Consider the following 18,195-nt stretch of genomic DNA (forward strand, 5'->3'; position numbering starts at 1 on the left):
ACCTTCTACAGATGCTCTATGGGTGCGAAGGCGTGACCTTGGAGGGCAGGGCCCAGCACAGCACAACCCAGGCCCCACCCGAGGCACTGGGACACAGCAGGCCTGCTTCCACCCTCCCTGCAGGTGGGTGAGGGTCAGGTGGACAGGGGTGTGGCCGGGTCCGGCCCAGAACCTCTGCTCAGGTTCCAGGGTGGGCGGCACAAAGAGAGAAACGTGCGAATGGCCACAGCCTGAGTTGGGAGTTAATCCTCCTTCCGGAGTGGGAATGAGCCTAAGGAGCTGCCAGTGTCAGAGATGACGCAGCCGCTCCAATTTGCAGCGGGCAGATCGTTCACTGACCGTCTGCTCAGGGGGACCAGTGCTGGCTGAAGGGACCAGCAAGCCCACGGCACTGGGGTCAGTAAGTCGGCCATCAAAACCTCGGGGCTGGCCTTGGTATGACACTGTAGTCGCTTCTAAGGGGATTTATTCTAGAAGGTTCCACTGGGTTGGAGAGAAGCAACCCAACCCAGGGGTTAGCTGGGGCCTCAGGGAGGTCTGGATGCACATGTGGGTTTCTCCATTGGGCAGCAGTGGCTGTGGGGCGGATGCGGGTCCCCTCCCCAGGACACTCACTTTTTGGAGCCGCTCTGCGTCCCCTGGGCAGCACAGCTATAGTTCCCGATGTAGCCCCCGAAGCGCACGGCCACGGCTGTGTCACAGTCATCCACGGTCACCACAGCCACCTTCTCCCCGGATGGGCCGTGGGGCAGGCCCAGGTGACCAATGTTGGGCTGTGGGCAGAGAAAGCGAAGGCAGGTCAGCGTGCCCTCGCCCAGCCCCAGGGGCCAGACACGCCCACTGCGGTCCACCATCCCAGCCTGTGCCACAGGAGGAGCAGGGAAGGGCGAGGAGCCCCCCTGCCTCCACGAAGCCCCTCTGTGGAACCGGCCAACCCCATTGACCGAGCCTTCTGCTCCTAACCCCTGGCCCCATGTCCACTCACCCCACACTGGGACGCTGAGCCGGCCTCCCGCTCACCACAGGGTCTGCACTCCCAAGGCTCGGATAACAGGGTGTCCTTGCCTTGGCCCCGCACCCCATATACGTGCTGTCCTGTCATCCCAGGCATCCCGCAGCCTCTCAGGGCTGAGCTCTTCCTCCCGCTGCTGCTGGCCCCACATCAACCCCGCTACGAGCCCCCAGACTGAGCCCACTGCCCTCAAGCGCTTCTCCCATCCCTCAGCCCTCTCTGTGGGTCTCGCACACACAGCTACACAGGCCTCACTGGGTCCTTGCCCAGGGCTGCTTACTCAGGGAATCTTCTGGAATAAGTGCCCTAGGGAGGAACCTGCCTGCTTCTGAGCAAGTGCAGATTCCAGAACCTTCTTGGAAAGACTGGGATTTGTTGTCCAGGGGCTGGCTCTCTGCCCGGCAGCCCCGTCTCTGTCCTCAGGCGCCCTGCAGGACATCTGCAGCTCCAGGCCCCGCCCCTGGACAGCCTGCCGGGTCAGCCCCGCTGACCCCTCCAGGGTCTGAAGCAGAGCTGACCCCTGCACCTTTCTACTCTCTGCATAACACACGGCAGGCAGGGCTCAAAACGGGGTGGGCAGCAGGAGGCCGGGCTGTCAGGGCCCCCCAGGCCAGGCCCCTGAATTGACTTCCCGCTCAGCAGGCTGCACAGTCAGCACCCAGTACACGCCAGCCCCTTCCTCCCCTTTGGAAGCTGTTCCCCTCCCCTCACCCTTATCAGCAACAGACTTGGCACCTCAAAGTGATGTCTATGGGGTCAGCCTGGGCTTATAACACGTCACCTTACGCATCTTTACGATAACATGGGAAATAGGTAGTTGTGATAACAGAGACTTCAATCAAATCATCTGCAATGGCTTTTAACAGGGGAAGAACAACAGTTAAACCAGAGATCTTGGGTGTTTAACAGGAACCGAACATCCTCATTTATTCATGGGCACTGGGCTCGATGGCAGAGAACGGAGCTGCTGGCCCCAGGGGCTCAGCCAGGTGGGCGGCTGAGATGCATGACCATGAGGGGCCCCGTGCACCCAAGAGGCACCCTGAGGGTTGTACAGTGCACAGCCTGCCCAGCTGTGAGGTGTGGCCGCAGCACCCTGCCCCCACACCCAGTCGGTCGGCTGACCCTTCTAAGCCCATGGCAGCCCTCGTGTTGTCTGTCCACAAGGTCAGGACTTATGGTGGCAAAACCCGGGGGTCTAGAAGGGGAACCTCACTTCAGCACAATGCGTGCAAGTCTCTGGCACAGTGTTGTCTCTAGGGGAGTCTCCCAGCCTGCCAGCCAGGGCCCAGGGCATGGACAGTCATTTGCCCGTGTTCTCTAAAGGCAGCAGATGAGACTGCAAGGTCAGACTGGCTGAAGAGTCCACCTTCAGTGAAGCAACAGCTAGAGGGGTTTAGAAGAAACAAGTCTACCCCCTCACTCAGTAACACCAGCCTGCCCTGGAAAACACGTGGGACTGCCCTTTACGCAAAGCTTAAATATTAGGTGCCATCTGGGGGGAGAATAAATACCCTTGAGCAGTGAGCCCCCCCCCCACCGCCACGAATTATCTTTATAATTTATAATCACAATTTGGGGGATGGGTGTGAGGAAGTAGTAAATAGCACTTGCCCTTGGGAGGCTTTAAAGAGACTAGGCTGCTGCTTCCACGATGGGAGCTGGTGCACAGGCGCGTGCCCTCAGTGCTCAGAGCCGTGAGACCCAAGCAGAACCAGGGAGGAAAAGGCCGTTTAGGACAGCACTTCCCGGCATGAGGCGACCCTCGGCTGAGACCCTGGCGCCTGGACAGGTTGGTGGGGGCAGCCGAGGCGACATGAGGGGGCGCAGTCTAAGGTGGCCATCAGCGCAGGTGCCCCTTGACCCTGAGTCAAGGGTGTTCGGCTGGAAGCAATGCCCCTTTGGCCACAGAAACAAGTGTTTAGGGGTTCAGAGAGGGATGACCCCGCAGGCTGAGGGATCTGCAGTGATGGGTCAGGTTGGGAGGACACACGACAGCCAAGGGCTGGTCCTGCCCACAGAGTGGGGGTCAGGACACCGGGGGGCCCCACCCCTTCTCGTGCTGTCCCCAGATAAGGAGTGCACAGAACCGGCCATTTAAAATGCCCACCTCACTGCTGGCCTTAGTTAACACATGCCCTCAGTGCTGAGCACCGGCAGTGTCAGCAAGCTGAGAACATGGAGGCAGCAGAGGAAAGGAGGCGAGGGGGAGTAAGCTAGGGGGAAGGAGTGGGGGGTAGGCTAGGTGGGGAGGAGGTGAGGGGAGAAGAGAAGAGGATGAAGGAGGAGAGCGGGGAGGAGGTGAGGGGGAAGTAGGAGAAGAGGTAAGGGGGAAGAGAAAAAGGAAGAAGGGCAGGAGGAGAGGGGGAAGGGAGGGGGAAGGGAGGAGGGAGGGAGGGGAAGGGAGGGGGAGGGAGGGGAGGGAGGGGGAGGGAGGGGAGGGAGGGGGAGGGAGGGGGAGGCGAGGAGAAGGGGGAGGAGGGGGAAGGGGAAGAGGTAGGGAGAGGAGGAGAAGGGGAGGAGGAGAAGGGGAGGGGGAGGAGGGAGTGAGAGGAGGGAAGGGGAGGAGTGAGAAGCAAGGAGAAGAAGCGAGGTTTCTTTTTGGGGTGGAACAATAATGTTGGAAAGTGCACGGAGGGGCTAGTTTGCACAACACTGTGAATGCACCACAAGCCAAAAAATCGTTCACTTGACAGTGGTACATTTGATACATGAATTTCACCCCAATTGGAAAAACAAACAAACAAAAAAACCCCAAGCTGCCAGGCTGGACCCACCAGGCCTCTCCTGCCGGGGTAACTGGGGAAGGAATGTTCCCTTTAATAGGGGAGAAAATACATCACCAGCCCCGCTCTCAGGGTTGCCATGAGAAGTAATATTCAGCAGGAGGGTGGAGGTTCTCTAGCGAGGCGTATGTGTAACTACACAGCCCCCCGACTGGAGAGGCGATGGTGTGAGGGAAACTAGGATACATTATCGTCTCGAGGGAACACGGAGAGCGGAGAGCGTCTCGGGCTGCAAGGCTGGTGTGCAGAGTGAAAGCAAGTGAGAAAGAAATCCGGAGATGGGAACAGAGCCAGGCTTACTTTCAGCCTGGTGCAGCCCGTAGGACGTGAAAAAGAACAAAAAAAAAAGGTAAAGTGGTTTAAGCTATTTATTCAGTGCGCTGACCTGAAGATTCAATGCTGGCCGATGGAATGGGGTCCGTGGCTTTGCTCGGCAGCAGGGGTGGAGGGGAACATAGAATAAAAAGCAAAACAAAATAAACTGCTTCCTGATATTTTTCTGTGAATTTTTAAAATTTGCTACACATTTATATGAAAGAAAAAGACAGCATGGTAACAGCACGGGCCAAATGGCAATATCTGGCTTTTTGCTCAGTTGCGGAGCTAGAAGGGTGCAGGGCAAGGTGAGCCAAGGCCAGTGTGGCAGGGTGGGGCCGGGGGGAGGAGGCCAGCCAGGTCCAGAGGACCCCCCCCAGCCCAGCCCCACCCCCACAGCTGCAGCTCTGCAGGCCGATGCATGAGCGCGCAGGACAGCCACCGACTCCCAGGCGTGGATCTTGGATGCTGAGCAAAGAGGATACAAGATACACCAACTGAGGGCCGGTGACGCCCTGGCTGGCACAGGCTGCCCCGTGCAGAACCTTCTGTGGGGCAGGGAGAAATGCAGCCAGCCGAGGACAGACCCACCTATGCTCGACCCTGCCACCACAGGAGAAAAAGCTTCCTGGGCTTCTGGGCATTTAAACGAGAGCCCGGAGAGGACCACGTTGGCAAAGCCTCAGATCCAGGTCCCAATTCTCCATAAATCAATCCCAGTCACCCCTTGGGGTCTGGCCCCTTTTCATTTTCCTTTAACAAATCTTTCCCCCCATCTGCAGACCCTCCCCATTTAATGCAGTTCAGAGACTCTAAAGCAGCCGGAGCGAGCTTCTTTGTGTGTGCACAAAGGCGTGCAGCTCTTATGAAGCGCTCACATTTCTGCAGCCTTTTAACCTGTGCCGAGAATTCCCGTCGGGGCGGCCAGCGGGGGGTACAATTTCACTGGTGGGTGCAGGGGAAAGCGGTGCGGGGTGGGTGGGGAGGGCCCACGAAACCAGACACTCCGGAGAGACAAGTCTTGGGAAATAAGTGGTTCACGCTCTGTGTCAGAAACGATTAGCTGCCTTTCCTATCAAAGAATTCACAGATGACAGGAACTGAGGAGCGCCCAGAAGAGCCTAAATGCAGCACTTAGCGCTCGGTGTGCCGTCACTTTCCCAGCGCGGTGAGGGTCAGCCCAGCGGGCAGCTGGACCCCCCTGGGAAGGCTGTCCGCTCTCCCAGAAGCAGGCCTGGAATTTGCGTGAGGCTGCACAAGCAGTCGGAGGAGAGGGTCGTGAGAAAAATACACACAGGCATACCCAGGCCAGCCAGGAGCGAGGCCAAGCCTACTGGCAGCATGTGACACGACTGTGCTAGGACACGAACATCACACCAGCCTCGTTCTAGCTAAGGGGGCCACTCGTCTTCCTGGTCCCCTGGCTGACCGAAGCCCCTCTCCTGGGCCCCCGGGCTCTCCAAGTTGAGGCTCTCTCACCCATGGTCGGAGGTGTCAACATGTCCACAACCTCCGCCAGGTACAGGGGATTCTCTCCCAACACAAGAAAAGGGGCTGCAATGGGTTGAACAGTGGCCCCCCCCAAAAGATAAGCTCTCTAGAGCTTAACAGACCTTTCTCAATCTTTTTCTTAAAAGGCTCTGGACACCTCCACTCGGTGCAGCGTTTCTACCCTATTCCAGCATCTCCCTTGGAGCTGCACAAGCCCCACAGGGCCACCGCAGGGCTGGCGGTTCCACGTCACCCCGTGAGGAAGACAACCTCGGGCTGTGCAGCATGGCTCAGGTCCAGAGAGGAGGCGGAGGCGCCCCACTCCGTCACCTGCCCGCGAACTTGGGTTCAACTAGGCTCCTTCTAGAAAAGCCGCAGCAGCACATTGCTTCTCTTGGGGGACCCAGTAAGGTGATGGACACTCTCCGAGCTCCATGCTCACGGGTTTTGGGGGAACAAATGAAACAATGGATCTGAGGCCCTTGTGGGGTGCCTGGTGCCTGGTCAGCAGATGTTACTATCATCGTCGTGGCCACCAGTGCCAGCAGCTGCAGAGGCCTGAGGCGGGCAGGGCCAGTGGGTCGCAGGGTCCACAGCCCCAATGGGCAGTGTCTCGCGAAGGCCAAGGACCACATCCTGACTCGGCTCGGGAAACCCACCTGGCTTCCCCACATGCCAGGGGCCGGCCTACAAAGAAGGGTAAAAACAGCATATTCCTCATCAAGGGGAACGCATCACCCGTTCCCAGGGAAGCAGCTGGCAGACGTCTGCTGCTGCCACTGTGATATTACTAAAAACGATGGGCAGGGCGGTACAATGGAGGCTCAGTGGCAGAATTCTTGCCTGCCATGCCAGAGACCCGGGTTTGAGCCCTGTTCCTGCCCATGTGAAAAAATAAATACAAAAATTAAAAAATTAAAAATAAACAAATAAATAATAAATAAATAAAATTAAAAAACGATGGGCAGAAAAGCAGACCAAAAAGCAGAAAAACAGGCAACTGGTTGCCGTCCCTGCATTTATGTTTTCTTACTATTTCCCTATATGGAAAAAACTGGAACTCTTCTCCTAGTTACCCCTTTAAAGAGAAAAGGGGCAGAGGAGAGCTGGCCAATGGCTGCACCTCAGCTGAGCCTGCAGGCCGACTTCCAGGAGCTGAGATACACAGAGCCACTGGCAGCTTTGGGTTCTCAATTACCCAAGAAAACACCAGGCTGTGCTCCCTGAATTTTCTTATTATGGGAGCATTACAAAAAAAAAAAAAAAATTTAACAAGGGTCGAAGCCAGTTAGTCACTCTGGAGTTTAAAAGAAAAATTACACCCGAACTTTCCATTCCTCCCCCAAGGTGGGGCCCTCTATGCTTTCCTGGTAACCCCAGCCCGAGGCACGAGTGGCGCTGTGCTATTCTGACGGACTCTCAGTGCACAACGGAAAGAACACAGGCCAGAGGCGGGGGCACCCTTTTTACTTCCCAGCATTCAGCAGGGACACAGCAAGTGTCACCCGACGGCCCCAGAGTTTCTGGCTGTGCAGAAGCTCCCTGGGTCTGCAGACAGCTCCCACAGCTGCTCAGCCTGGCCCTGCCATCGGGGGCGAAGGGCCCCCTCTCTGCAGCTGGGGCCCAACAGGCTCCCTGAGAAGTTCCTGCCTGGGAACTGGGGTTTCGTGCAGATTTACCCATAGGAGGTCTTATCTCCAACTGCAAATGAAAGGCCCACATTCTGGGTTGCTTAGGTTTGCTCGGCTCCTTCTAGAAAAGCTGTGGCAGCACATTGTTTCTCCAGGGGACTTGGGTGATGAAAAGGGGTTCAGTGCACACTGGGGGGACCCATGGGTCCCTATGAGAAGCCTGGCCCCCCACAGGTAGGGTGATTCTGTTTATTACTTCTGACTGGAGAGATCCCTCCATGGAGGATGGGCTGGGGGCAGGGCTAGGGACAGCCCAGGGGTGTACTGTAAGGTGGCCTTTGGGAGCGGAGGCCACACAACTCAGGGTCCTGGGAGCCGCCCCCGTGCCCAGGGAGAGGGGATGACAAGGACAAAATCACCCGGGACAGGGGGCTCGGAGGCTGCAGTTCATTCTTATAAAAGGCCTCCTCCGGCGACACGAGGACAGCTTGTAAGAAAGGTACATGCTCACGCTCACACCCATACTCACCCACAATGCCCAGACTCACTCGTGCACACATTCACACACTCACATGCACACTCACACGCATACTCACACATGTTCACATAACACATGCTCACACATACATCCACTCACACCCATACCCACAAATGCTCACACTCCTACATTCACTTGCACACTCACATAAACACTCATGCACACACGCACACTCACACACACTCCCTTGCAAAGCCATAGTCTGCTCCTTCCAGGATCCCATGGGACCCTCTGTGTCCCCACAGTTAGTCACTGAATAGGGGCAAGGAGGCCTCTGGGCCCCCCGGCTTCTCCAGCCCTCCAAAGACCCCAAGCACCTCCTTGCTCAAACCTTCAGACCTCTTACCTCTTTTCATCTAGACCATCCCACTAGCTGTCCTAGCTGCCCCCCTCTTCTGTAGGAGTGATGCTCAGAATTTGTGTGGGTGGTGGCTGAACTGGTGGGGGGTGGCATGGAAGCAACTAGAACAGGCGGGGTGGGGTGGGGGGAAAGGGCAGTCACATGGGACAGCCCTCGGTTCTGGGTACAGGGGACACCCACCCCAGAGAGGAGACGCTAGGGCCCACATCTGGATCTGCTCTGGCTCCCGACGGCCTGGTTCTGTGCCTCAGTTTCTTCATCTGTACGACGGAGGACAGCAGTAACCAACCCTCCGAGGGCCGAAGGGAGGATGCCGTGGGTCAAGGCTCAAAGGGCAGGATCGCCGTCATTATCCAGCTCACCCTCTTCGTCCAGGTTCTGGGGGTGGGGAGACAGGTGCGAGGAAAGGAGGGGTGAGCTGGGGAGCAGGGAGAGGCGTCCACGGCATGCTGCATTTCAGAGCAGGGCCGGCTGGGAAGGATGCAGGCGGGCAGACAGAAGGCAGGTGGCGAGCAGAGTGGTCAACGCGCCAGAGCGCCTCAGGCACCCGACACACTGTGGAGACCTTCCATCTCAGGGCTGAGAACACAAAGGCCCCGGGTGGGGCTGCCACTCTTTCTCAGGGCAGAATTCCATTTCCATGGCAGGTGACTTTCTGTCGCCTGCCAGCCCCTTGGTGCTCTGCAAAGGAAACGAGATGCCATCTCTTCCAGCTCCACTGACTGCGGTCTGGCAGGGTGGATGGGACACCGAGATTGCATTTTCCACGTGCCATGGCCACGGGCTGAGGGCGAGCCCCTGACCTCTCTCATGGACCTCATGGTCTGGGGAGAACTGGTCACTTGGGAGTATCCCCCCAAAGCTCATGCCTCCTGCCTGGCCCTGGTGTTTAATGTTTCAGCTAGAGATGGGGGGGTGACAGCAGCTGCAGGCCTTAGCATTGAGCCCATGGAACCAGGGTTATGGATGCACCGGGATTCCCAAACTGAGGGACTCACTGCTTGAACAGGAAAGGCAGCAGGAGGCAGTGGGAGCCGTGCACACTCCAAACTGGGACTCAGCCATGTGGACGGCGGGTGAGCTTCTCCGAGGAGGAGCACCCCTGGGGGCAGCCCAGTTTCCCTAAGCATGTCAGTTCCACGCCTCACTGCCGGCGTGATGAGTCTGCCTGGCGGGCTCCTTTGACATAAAAGAGTTAGGTTGCTTTGCAAATTGACCAGTGATCCCTTGACTTTAAAAAGCTCAGTGCCTTTCTCGTGCACGCCTGTTGCCTCGAACAGCTTTTAACGTGGAACATTTTAAGGAAATATATGAAAAGGTCCATAATCCCATGATCCAGTTCACTTCCCGCATTCTTTTCTTTCACCCAAGTAACCCGAGTCCACATAAATTGTGCAGAAGGCACAGTGAGAGAGCACGGAAGCCGCCTCACTTCTCATCTTTCTTCCCAGAGGCATCCGCTGTGTTTGCTGAAAGCTGCGACAATGCCTGCTGTCACCGCCTGGCAAGGGGACTTCACAACCCCTCCCGTCAAGAGGAGGTGACTATGGAGGCTGGGCTTGGCCGTTGACCTGCTGTGGCCAATGGGGACAGGAGCAGAGGTGACCCCTGCGGAGGCTGGAGGAGCACCTGGTCGTGGGGGCTCTGCCCTCTGGTGCCAAGACCCGTCAGCCACCAAGTCACCGGGCCCGGGCGAGCCAGGTGAAGGACCAGAGGCCTGAGAGTGAGGCTGCCCTAAACTCCAAGCCCCAGCTGAGCAGAGCAGACCCGGAGGCCCAGCAGCCATGCCAGAGGGTCGCAGGACGGATAAATGCTTCCAGGACACCACGTTTAATGGGTGCTTTGAGCTCCCAAGAGGGTAAGAGTCTCTCCTCTTCCATTTTCTGGATGAGGTTGTGCAGCACTGGTGTTAGTTCTTTAAACGTCTGGAAGAAGTGCATGTGAACTCGTCTGAGCCTGGAGAGTCCCCATCCGGGAATCAATGAATTCCATTTCCTTACTAGGTACGGGGCTATCTGAATGACCGGTTCCATGCTGGGCAAGTTGTGGTGGTTTGTGCTTTTTAAGGAACTGATCCATTTCATCCAAGTCTCGATTTGTGTACATAGCATTGTTTGTAGTATTGCAGGGCTTTTAGCAAATCCTGTTTGTCACTGATATTAACAATTCGTGTCTCTCTTTTTCTCTCTGTCAGTCTTGATAGAGGCTCATCAATTTAGTGGATCTTTTCAAAGAACCAGCTTGTTGTTTCATTGACCTCTGCTGTTTTTCTGTTTTCAATTTCACTGCTTTCTGTCTTATCTGTGTTATTTCCTTCCTTCTGCTTTGGGTCCATTTTTTCTTTTTTTCTAGGTTCTTGAGGTGGGAGCTCAACCACAGGCCTGAGACTTTCCCCTTTTCTAACATGTACATTTAGTGCTATTCATTTCCCTCCCAGCACTGCTTTAGCTGTTTCCCACAAATTTAGACGGGCTGTAATTCCATTTTCACTTCTGGTAATGTTTCTAATTCTAAAAACCTCCCCCTTCCCTTCTTCCTTCTTGAATAACTGACACTTCTGTCAACCTCCACGAAGGACCCTTCCTGGCACGTGGAGGCAGCGGTGGAGCCGGGGCCAAGGAGGCCGCAGCTCAGCGAGGCTGGGGGTGGCCCGAGAAGGGCAGTCAAGGGAGGAGGCCCTGGTGGGGCTGGGATGGGCGAGGATGGAGGCTGAACAGAGCAGCACCCCGGGGGGCTGAGAGATGGAGGAAATAACCAACTCCATTGAGGAGAGTGGGAACAAGATTCCCAGCTGATGGGGAAAGGAATTACAAATATGGATGGAAAAGGAAAAGCTAGAATGAATTCCATTCCACTAGAATGAAATTCATGGTTTTCAATAATTAGAGAAACAGAGATGAATGTGAGTATTGGGCATATATATAGGGCCACGTCCACACACACCTGTGCAGGGAGAGGCAGGGAACAGGACTAACCCGAGAACAACGCGTACATCCAGCCCCCGCATCTTGGTTTCTACCCACCCCTCAGCACTAAAAGAACCCTGGACTCTACAGATAAATGGCTGATTCCAGAGCTGGGGCAGGGAAATTTTAAAGCAAGCGTGGAATATCTTGTGCCAAAAAGTAAGGGCATACTAACAGAAAAGACGGGCGTGTGTCAAAAGGACAAAGCCACGTAGCCAGCTTGTAAATCTTTTTAGCCCAAACTGAGCTATTGGCCAAGTCTGAAACAGTTTGAGAGTCAGAGTAATGAAAATAACCAATCATAGCCCATTAAATAGTACAGAACGTCACAAAAGCATAACGATAGCATGGAGAAGAAGGGAAAGCTCTTCCCTCCACTAGGAAGCCCCACACATAACTGCAGAAGGAAAGACTGCATTGAAAAACAGCTGACGTTCATTCTAACAACTGATTCGGGAAGCACCATCAGAGGCTGCTACACCTAGAAGGTGAGATGGTCAGGAGAGCAGGGCAGGGGAGGGTGCACGAGGTGAGAGCATGATAGAGCAAACGGGGCCAAAAGTCAACCATGAGAAACCTGGATGAAGGGTATATAAGAATTCAGTTCTATTCTTGCCCCTTTCCTAGATGTTTGAAATTCAAAATAAAATTTTTAACAAATGTACACCCTATGACCTGTTCTGCACTGTTTTTGTTTGTTTGTTTAATCCATGGACAATATTCTTTGAGGTCTTTCCACATCGTCCTCTGGAGCTCTACCTTATTACCTCTCATGGCCGCAGAGCACTACTGCTGCAGGGACAGCTCTATATTCTAGCAAATTACTCTTGAGTTAGTGTTTCTGTCTGCTAAAGCTGAAGTGCAATATATCAGAAATGGGTTGGCTTTTACAACGGGGATTTATTAGCTTACAATTCCTAGTTCTGGAAAAACGTCCAACCCAAGGCTTCAACAGGACGAAATCTGGACCCTGAGGACAAGCTGCTGGCATCCGGGACACCACAACTGGTTGGCGTCTGCTAGTCCTTCACTCCCAGGTTTGTTACATCCAGCTCCTGGCTTCACTGGCTTCTGCTCTGTTTTCTCTGGGTCCTCTCTCAACTTCTCCAGGGGCCTTTTTCGTGAGTTCTCTTAATCTCTACGTGTTTTATACTCTTATAAAGGGCTCTAGTAAGAGGATTAAGACCCACTCTGAATGAGGTGGGTCACATCTCAATCGAGACAACCTAATCAGAAAGTCCCACCTACAACAGGTCTGCACCCACAGGAATGGATGAAAAGAACATAATCCTTTCTGGGGAACACAGAGCCTCCAAACAACCATAGTTTCTATAAGTTGGATTCTATGAAAGAACTATGTACCCCCTTTTTTTTAAAAAAATGACAATTACAAATGCTTATATTCTCAGAGTTTGGGTAAAAACCTTCCATAGCTGTCACTCCCTAATGCGAGCATCATTACCCAGCTTTCCGCACACATCTTCAATGGAGATGCCCTTGAGGCTCTGTTATCACAAAGAGCACAACAGACAGGCTCTCCCCCTTCGCAGCAGGGTGTGGAGGGGTGGGGGTAGGGTCAGGCCGAACCCTCACCTTCCCCGGGGAGAACACCAGAGATCACATTCACAATGAAAAGTGACAAACAGCTACGCAGGGGTGCGATTTACCCCAAAGAGTCAGTGGGAAGAAAGGGACTCAGGGCTCCTTCTTGGGCACAGCCCCACCATGCCCGGTCCTGCTTGGTTTTTCTTCCTAGAACCGCACACCTCCTGTCAGACCATAACTGAACATTTTGTTCTCTCTCTCGACATGAGCGCCAAGAGGACAAGAGGTTTCTACCTGCTTTATCTTCTGCCAAGTGCCTGAGCAGAAGGGCAGAGTTTTCCGGAACCCTCACCATGGGGTCTGCAGGGGCTGGAGGCTATTTCTCTGAACCACTCACCACAAACCACTTTCCTTGGAGCTCTGGACTTTATTGTGCAGTCCAGAGCCCAAGGAGTTTGAAATGCCTTGAAAAAGCAAAAGGTCTGAGACACAGCTGGGAGAAGCAGATGCTGGGATGAGAGGCTGCTCTTCTGCCACGCCACGGAAATCTCGAGCCCAGCAGGCTCACACCTTCCTTCTGAGAAAGCACCAAGACTGCCCTCCACGACCTTGGCACAGCCCTCGCCCAGAACAGGACTAACCTGCCTCCACAGTAGTCCCAGCCCTGCCCCAGCCTGTCTCGTGCCCCGTGGCCCTCCTCCCACCACACTCGGGTGGTCTTCAGCGTGAGCCCATCCCTCCCTCCACCTGGGCACCTGTACTTACCGCAGCCACGAGCAGCCCAGGCTGACCCACCTGCCCTGATGCCACCAAGGTCATGGCCTGGGCACTCACGGGCACCGATATCACATCCCGGTCTTGGGTCCTGCAGCCTGTTAAAGTCACGAGCCCTCGCCGGGATGCCCTGTGCCTCTGCACTGGCCTGCCGCACCCCAGCCCCAACCTGGAAACACAGGATCCTTCCAGAACCACCCTCTGTCCTTGCCATCCGGGGCCTGCCTGTGGACTCGACCCCTGCTGGCTCTCCCTGGCCCTGCCTCGCCACTCTGATCCCTGAAGCCACCGGCTGCAGCCCCCAGAGCTGCCAGCTCAGACAAGGAGACAGCCTCTGGGCTGGGCTCTCCATCTCGGGCCCCAGCTGAGGGCGAGTCTTCTCCTAGGGGCATCTGGCAATGTCTGGAGATATCTTTGGCTGTCACAACTGGGAAGGGAGGTGCCCTTGCATCCAGTGGGCGGAGGCCAGGGAGGCACTCAGCATCCTGCAATGCACTGGGCAGCCTCCACCACAGAGGGATCCGCATTCAAGGGTCATTAGTGCCACTGTAGAGAAAGTCTAGTCCGAACCATCTCATCTGCCCCTAAATCCATTCATGCTGCAACGTCAAAATGCCCCAGCAAGCTGTGGCCCTGCCCTACATGCACACACACACACACACATACACACTTACTTTCACCCCTGCTCCAGGCACTTCCCGCTCCCTCATGGGCCAAGCTGCCTGGTGTGTCCAAGTCTAGACATGCCTCCACCGCCGGGAGCCCGAGCTCAGACCCCGCGGGCACAGCTGCTCTGTGGGCACTCCCCTGTACCCTGGTCGACTTGTTTCCCTAGGACCCTGCATGTTTCTCTCTCTGCCCCAAAGAGCTGCCAGCTGACACGTCTGTGACCTGCCCCCATCCAGCCACAGGCTTTGAGCAGCGGCGAGGGGTCAGGGTGGAAACTCCCCATCAACCGGCCCGAGCACACAACGAAGTGCTCACAAGTGAAAGCTGCCCACAGATGGCCTGCGAGTGACACCCTCTCCAGAAGCAAAAGGTTGCTTTCAAGGGAGCCGCTTCCACAGGGCTACGCAGCCCCAAACCCTCACCCAGCACGCCGGGGGGTCGGCAAAGCGGCGGGGACAATGGCAAAGACATCATGTCAAAGTATGTGAAACTCCGGACCAAAACAGTTACCCAAAATATTTTCCACCAGACACATTCACGCTTTGGGGAGTTAGTGGGGAAGACACATGTTTTAAAGTGTCAATGGCTGAGAGATTCCAAGCAGAGTCGAGAGGTTATCCTGGAGGTTATTCTTACGCATTAGTAGATATCACCTTGTTATTCAAGATATAATGGAGAGGCTGGAGGGAACTGCCTGAAAATGTAGAGCTGTGTTCCAGTAGCCATGTTTCTTGATGATGATTGTATAATGATATAGCTTTCACAATGTGACTGTGTGATTGTGAAAACCTTGTGTCTGATGCTCCTTTTGTCTACCCTGTCAACAGATGAGTAGAACATATGGAATAAAAATAAATAATAGAGAGAACAAATGTTAAAATCAATTTAGTTTGAAATGCTAGTGATCAATGAAAGGGAGGGGTCGGGGGTATGGTATGTATAATTTTTTTTTCTGTTTTCGTTTTATTTCTTTTTCTGAATTTGATGCAAATGTTCTAAGAAATTATCATGATGATGAATATGCAACTATGTGATGATATTGTGAATTACTGATTATATATGTAGAACGGAATGATCATATGTTAAGAATGTTTTAATTAAAAAAAAAACAAAAAACACGTGTCTTCCACAGCAGCCTGGGGAAAAGCCACTGCTGATGAAGTGATGGTCACACAGGCCACAAGCCAGAACCCTGCCTCCCTAGGCCCAGGTTGGCGAGCAGTGGCTGCCGGCACGCCCCAGCCGTGCCAGACACCTGCCTCTGCAAATGCCTCCCTGGAAGCACATCAGCCTCAAGCAGGCCTCTCTCCCCAGCTCCCAGCCTGCAGAGGCTGACCCCATGGACATCTCCAAAGGGTCATTGCCTTCTGACTTCTGGCTGGGTCTGACCAAAGGGGACCCCAACAGGAGCTTAGAGGGAGGGAGGGGAGAGGCGTGAGGCGGTGGCTTCAGGTGGGCTGTGGCCCCCCACCCATGGCTCTGCCCTCTCAGGGGGCTTCTCTCTGCGGCTCTTTCTTTCTGAGCCCCCTGCTGCCCTCCCCTCGTCCCTCCAGGCTGGCAGGTGCTCATGGCTTCTGGCTGCCCCAGCCCTGGGCCCGGGGCTGCCTCTCGGGGCTGTTGAGCCACTGCCCACCCTTTGGTGAACAAACCCTCCCAGGACCATCCTGTTTTGTGTAATACATCTGTTTCCCATTTGGACCTTGACCAATACACAACCCATAATTAACATTCGCAGAGAGAAAATACCACTCGATGAAACATATATGAGGCCATAAAAAACAGAATGTGCAGAAAATTGCCAAGAGGAGCTAAAAATAATGGCAACAGGAATAGAATATCAAAGATATAATTCAGGGGAGTTTCCCACCACTGAAGGACCTGAGTGTGCAAGTTGGAAGGGGCCAGCGAGGGCTCCACGCAGTAGGTGAAATGTCCCCATAAATACCAACAACTGGTATAAAAAAGGTCCTGGGTGACCCTCCCACACCCGAGGTGAAGGAAAGGGACTTCCAGCTCCACAGAAGAGAAGGAAACCAAACAACAGCAAATCAGACACACGCCAGAGATCAAAGGCAGGACATGCCGGACACCTGGGTAGGTGACAAAGTCAAGTACAAGGGACAATCTCCAGGAGAAATCACTTCTAACCTGAAACTTAGCATCCAGCTGTTCCCTAAATTCAGGGGTGGGCTAGAATAGAAATGCACGGGCTCAGCCATACTCGGGAAGCTAATGGAGGATCTACCAAGTGAGGAAGAAATGGAGAAAGAAGGAGAGTGGAAGCGGAACCCAGGGTCCAGTCTCAAGCAGCCCTGAGAGGAGCTCAGGGGACAAGGGAGACCCCAGCAGGAGGGGGTCCCAGGCCTGGGGGGCGGGGGGAGCGGGGAAAGAGGCTTCCAGGAGGAAGAGCCGAAGGATCAAATACCACATGTCCACAACGTGGAGAGTTTACCTCCTGTGCAGTTAAGAGATAAATTAGGCATCAGTGTTCATAGAAAACCAAGCAAATGGGGAAAATTAACTGTTTTTAGAAAAAGGGGAGTGTATGAAAGGCCGTGTAATCACCAAATCTACATGTATACTAGATGTCATTTCTATGTTCACAGTAACGTAAATACCAACGACTGATGTAAAAAAAGGAATGACAACGTGACCCTCCTGGGAAGATGGGGAAGAAGTGTTGGTAGGGAGGGAAAAGGAAAACTAAAAAGGCAAACTTTCATCACCCATAGGAGGAATCAATCAATAACACCCAAACCTGAAGGATTCAAGGCACACAAGCATATGATCTAGAAAACCTGAGGTTCAGGCAGAAGAAACAGCTAAAGGGGCAGCCTGAGCGAGCTGGGGTGCGGGGTGGACTGGGGAGGGGGTGGAGGGCGAGGGCGGGCTGGGGAAGGGCCACGCGCCCTCTGGAAGCTCTAGGGAAGCCCTGCAGGGTTTTGAAAAGTAGCAAAGTGGCTGGTGTGCTGCCTGGGCCTGGACTCCCCGCCCCTAGCCTCCGAGCCCCCTGCCGCCTCTCCCTGCAAACACAGAGGAACAGTCAGATCCCCGGCCTTTCATACGCTGCGTGACTCCGCCAGGTGCCCACTTTCAGCAGGAGTACAGGGCGCCACTCACACCAGCCCAAGCTGGCTCTGCGGCATCGGGGGTACCTAGGGCTGAGCTCTGGGCCCAGGAAGTCAGGTGAGGCCCAAGCTGTGCAGGACAGGAGCAGGCAAAGGGGGGGATGCTGCAGGCAGGGGAAGGCGGGTGCTACAGGCGTGGAGAGTGCTGCAGGTGAAGGGGGGAGGGGTCACTGCAGGTGTGGAGGGCACTGCAGGTGGGGGGATGCTATAGGTAGGGGGGCAGCACTGCATATGGTAGGACAGTGCTGCAGATTGGAGGGAGTGCTGCAGGTGGGGGAGGAAGTGACAGGTAGAGGGGTTGCTGCAGGCGGGGGGCCTTGGCGTGGAAGTGGGAACCAGCCTGCATGTGGTCAATGGGGCCAAGGCCCAGGACCAGCAGCAGAGGATGCTGGGAGCCCCAAGGGGCCTGGAAAGGGAGCTTGGGCCAAGCCAGGCTTGTGCCCTTGGCCAGCAGTCAGTGGCCGGGACAGACAGGCAGCTCCTACCCCTTGCAGAGTGCCCTCGGGAGTCACACAAGAAGGCAGATGTGCTCTTGGTGATAACTGTGAGCTGAGGCTGAGCTCTGAGCAGGGAAAGCACCCTCTCGTCAGGACCCACCGCAATCCAGCTTGGCCTCCTCTTATCTAATCCCATCTTCAAGCACCCTCTTTCCAGATAAGGTCACATCCATGTGGCCTGACCTGGATGTAGGCACGTTTTTTTGGGTGGCACGATTTGACCCGAAAACAGTATCCCTGCCTTGCCAAGGGCATGGGGGCTGCAGGGGCTCAGAGAGGGCAGGCAGCCGCAGCCTCTGAGCTGAGCGGGGGCGGGACGAAGCCCCGGGAGAAAGGCTTGCCACATACAGGCCATTTTCAGAGGTGTCCTCGTCTCTCACCCTTGTGGCGGCCTCCGGAACTCAGCCCACAGCCTCCTACCCCGACCAAACGAGCTCAGCAACCTCGGATGGGGGCAGGGGGGCCCGCTCTGCCTCGGGCGC

The 18,195-nt window shown here is 55.1% G+C and overlaps 1 protein-coding gene across 1 annotated transcript in view; it reads right to left on the reverse strand.

The window, feature by feature from the left end:
* The window catches only part of CELSR1 (cadherin EGF LAG seven-pass G-type receptor 1), a 168,162-nt gene that overhangs the window by 54,325 nt on the left and 95,642 nt on the right, over positions 1-18,195 (reverse strand). The window contains exon 6 of the mRNA XM_077169185.1: positions 616-773. Coding sequence (XP_077025300.1) covers positions 616-773 — 158 coding nt within the window. The remainder of the gene's footprint in view (positions 1-615; positions 774-18,195) is intronic.

This window comes from Tamandua tetradactyla, chromosome 7 (genome assembly GCF_023851605.1).
Source record: "Tamandua tetradactyla isolate mTamTet1 chromosome 7, mTamTet1.pri, whole genome shotgun sequence".
Taxonomy (NCBI): domain Eukaryota; kingdom Metazoa; phylum Chordata; class Mammalia; order Pilosa; family Myrmecophagidae; genus Tamandua; species Tamandua tetradactyla.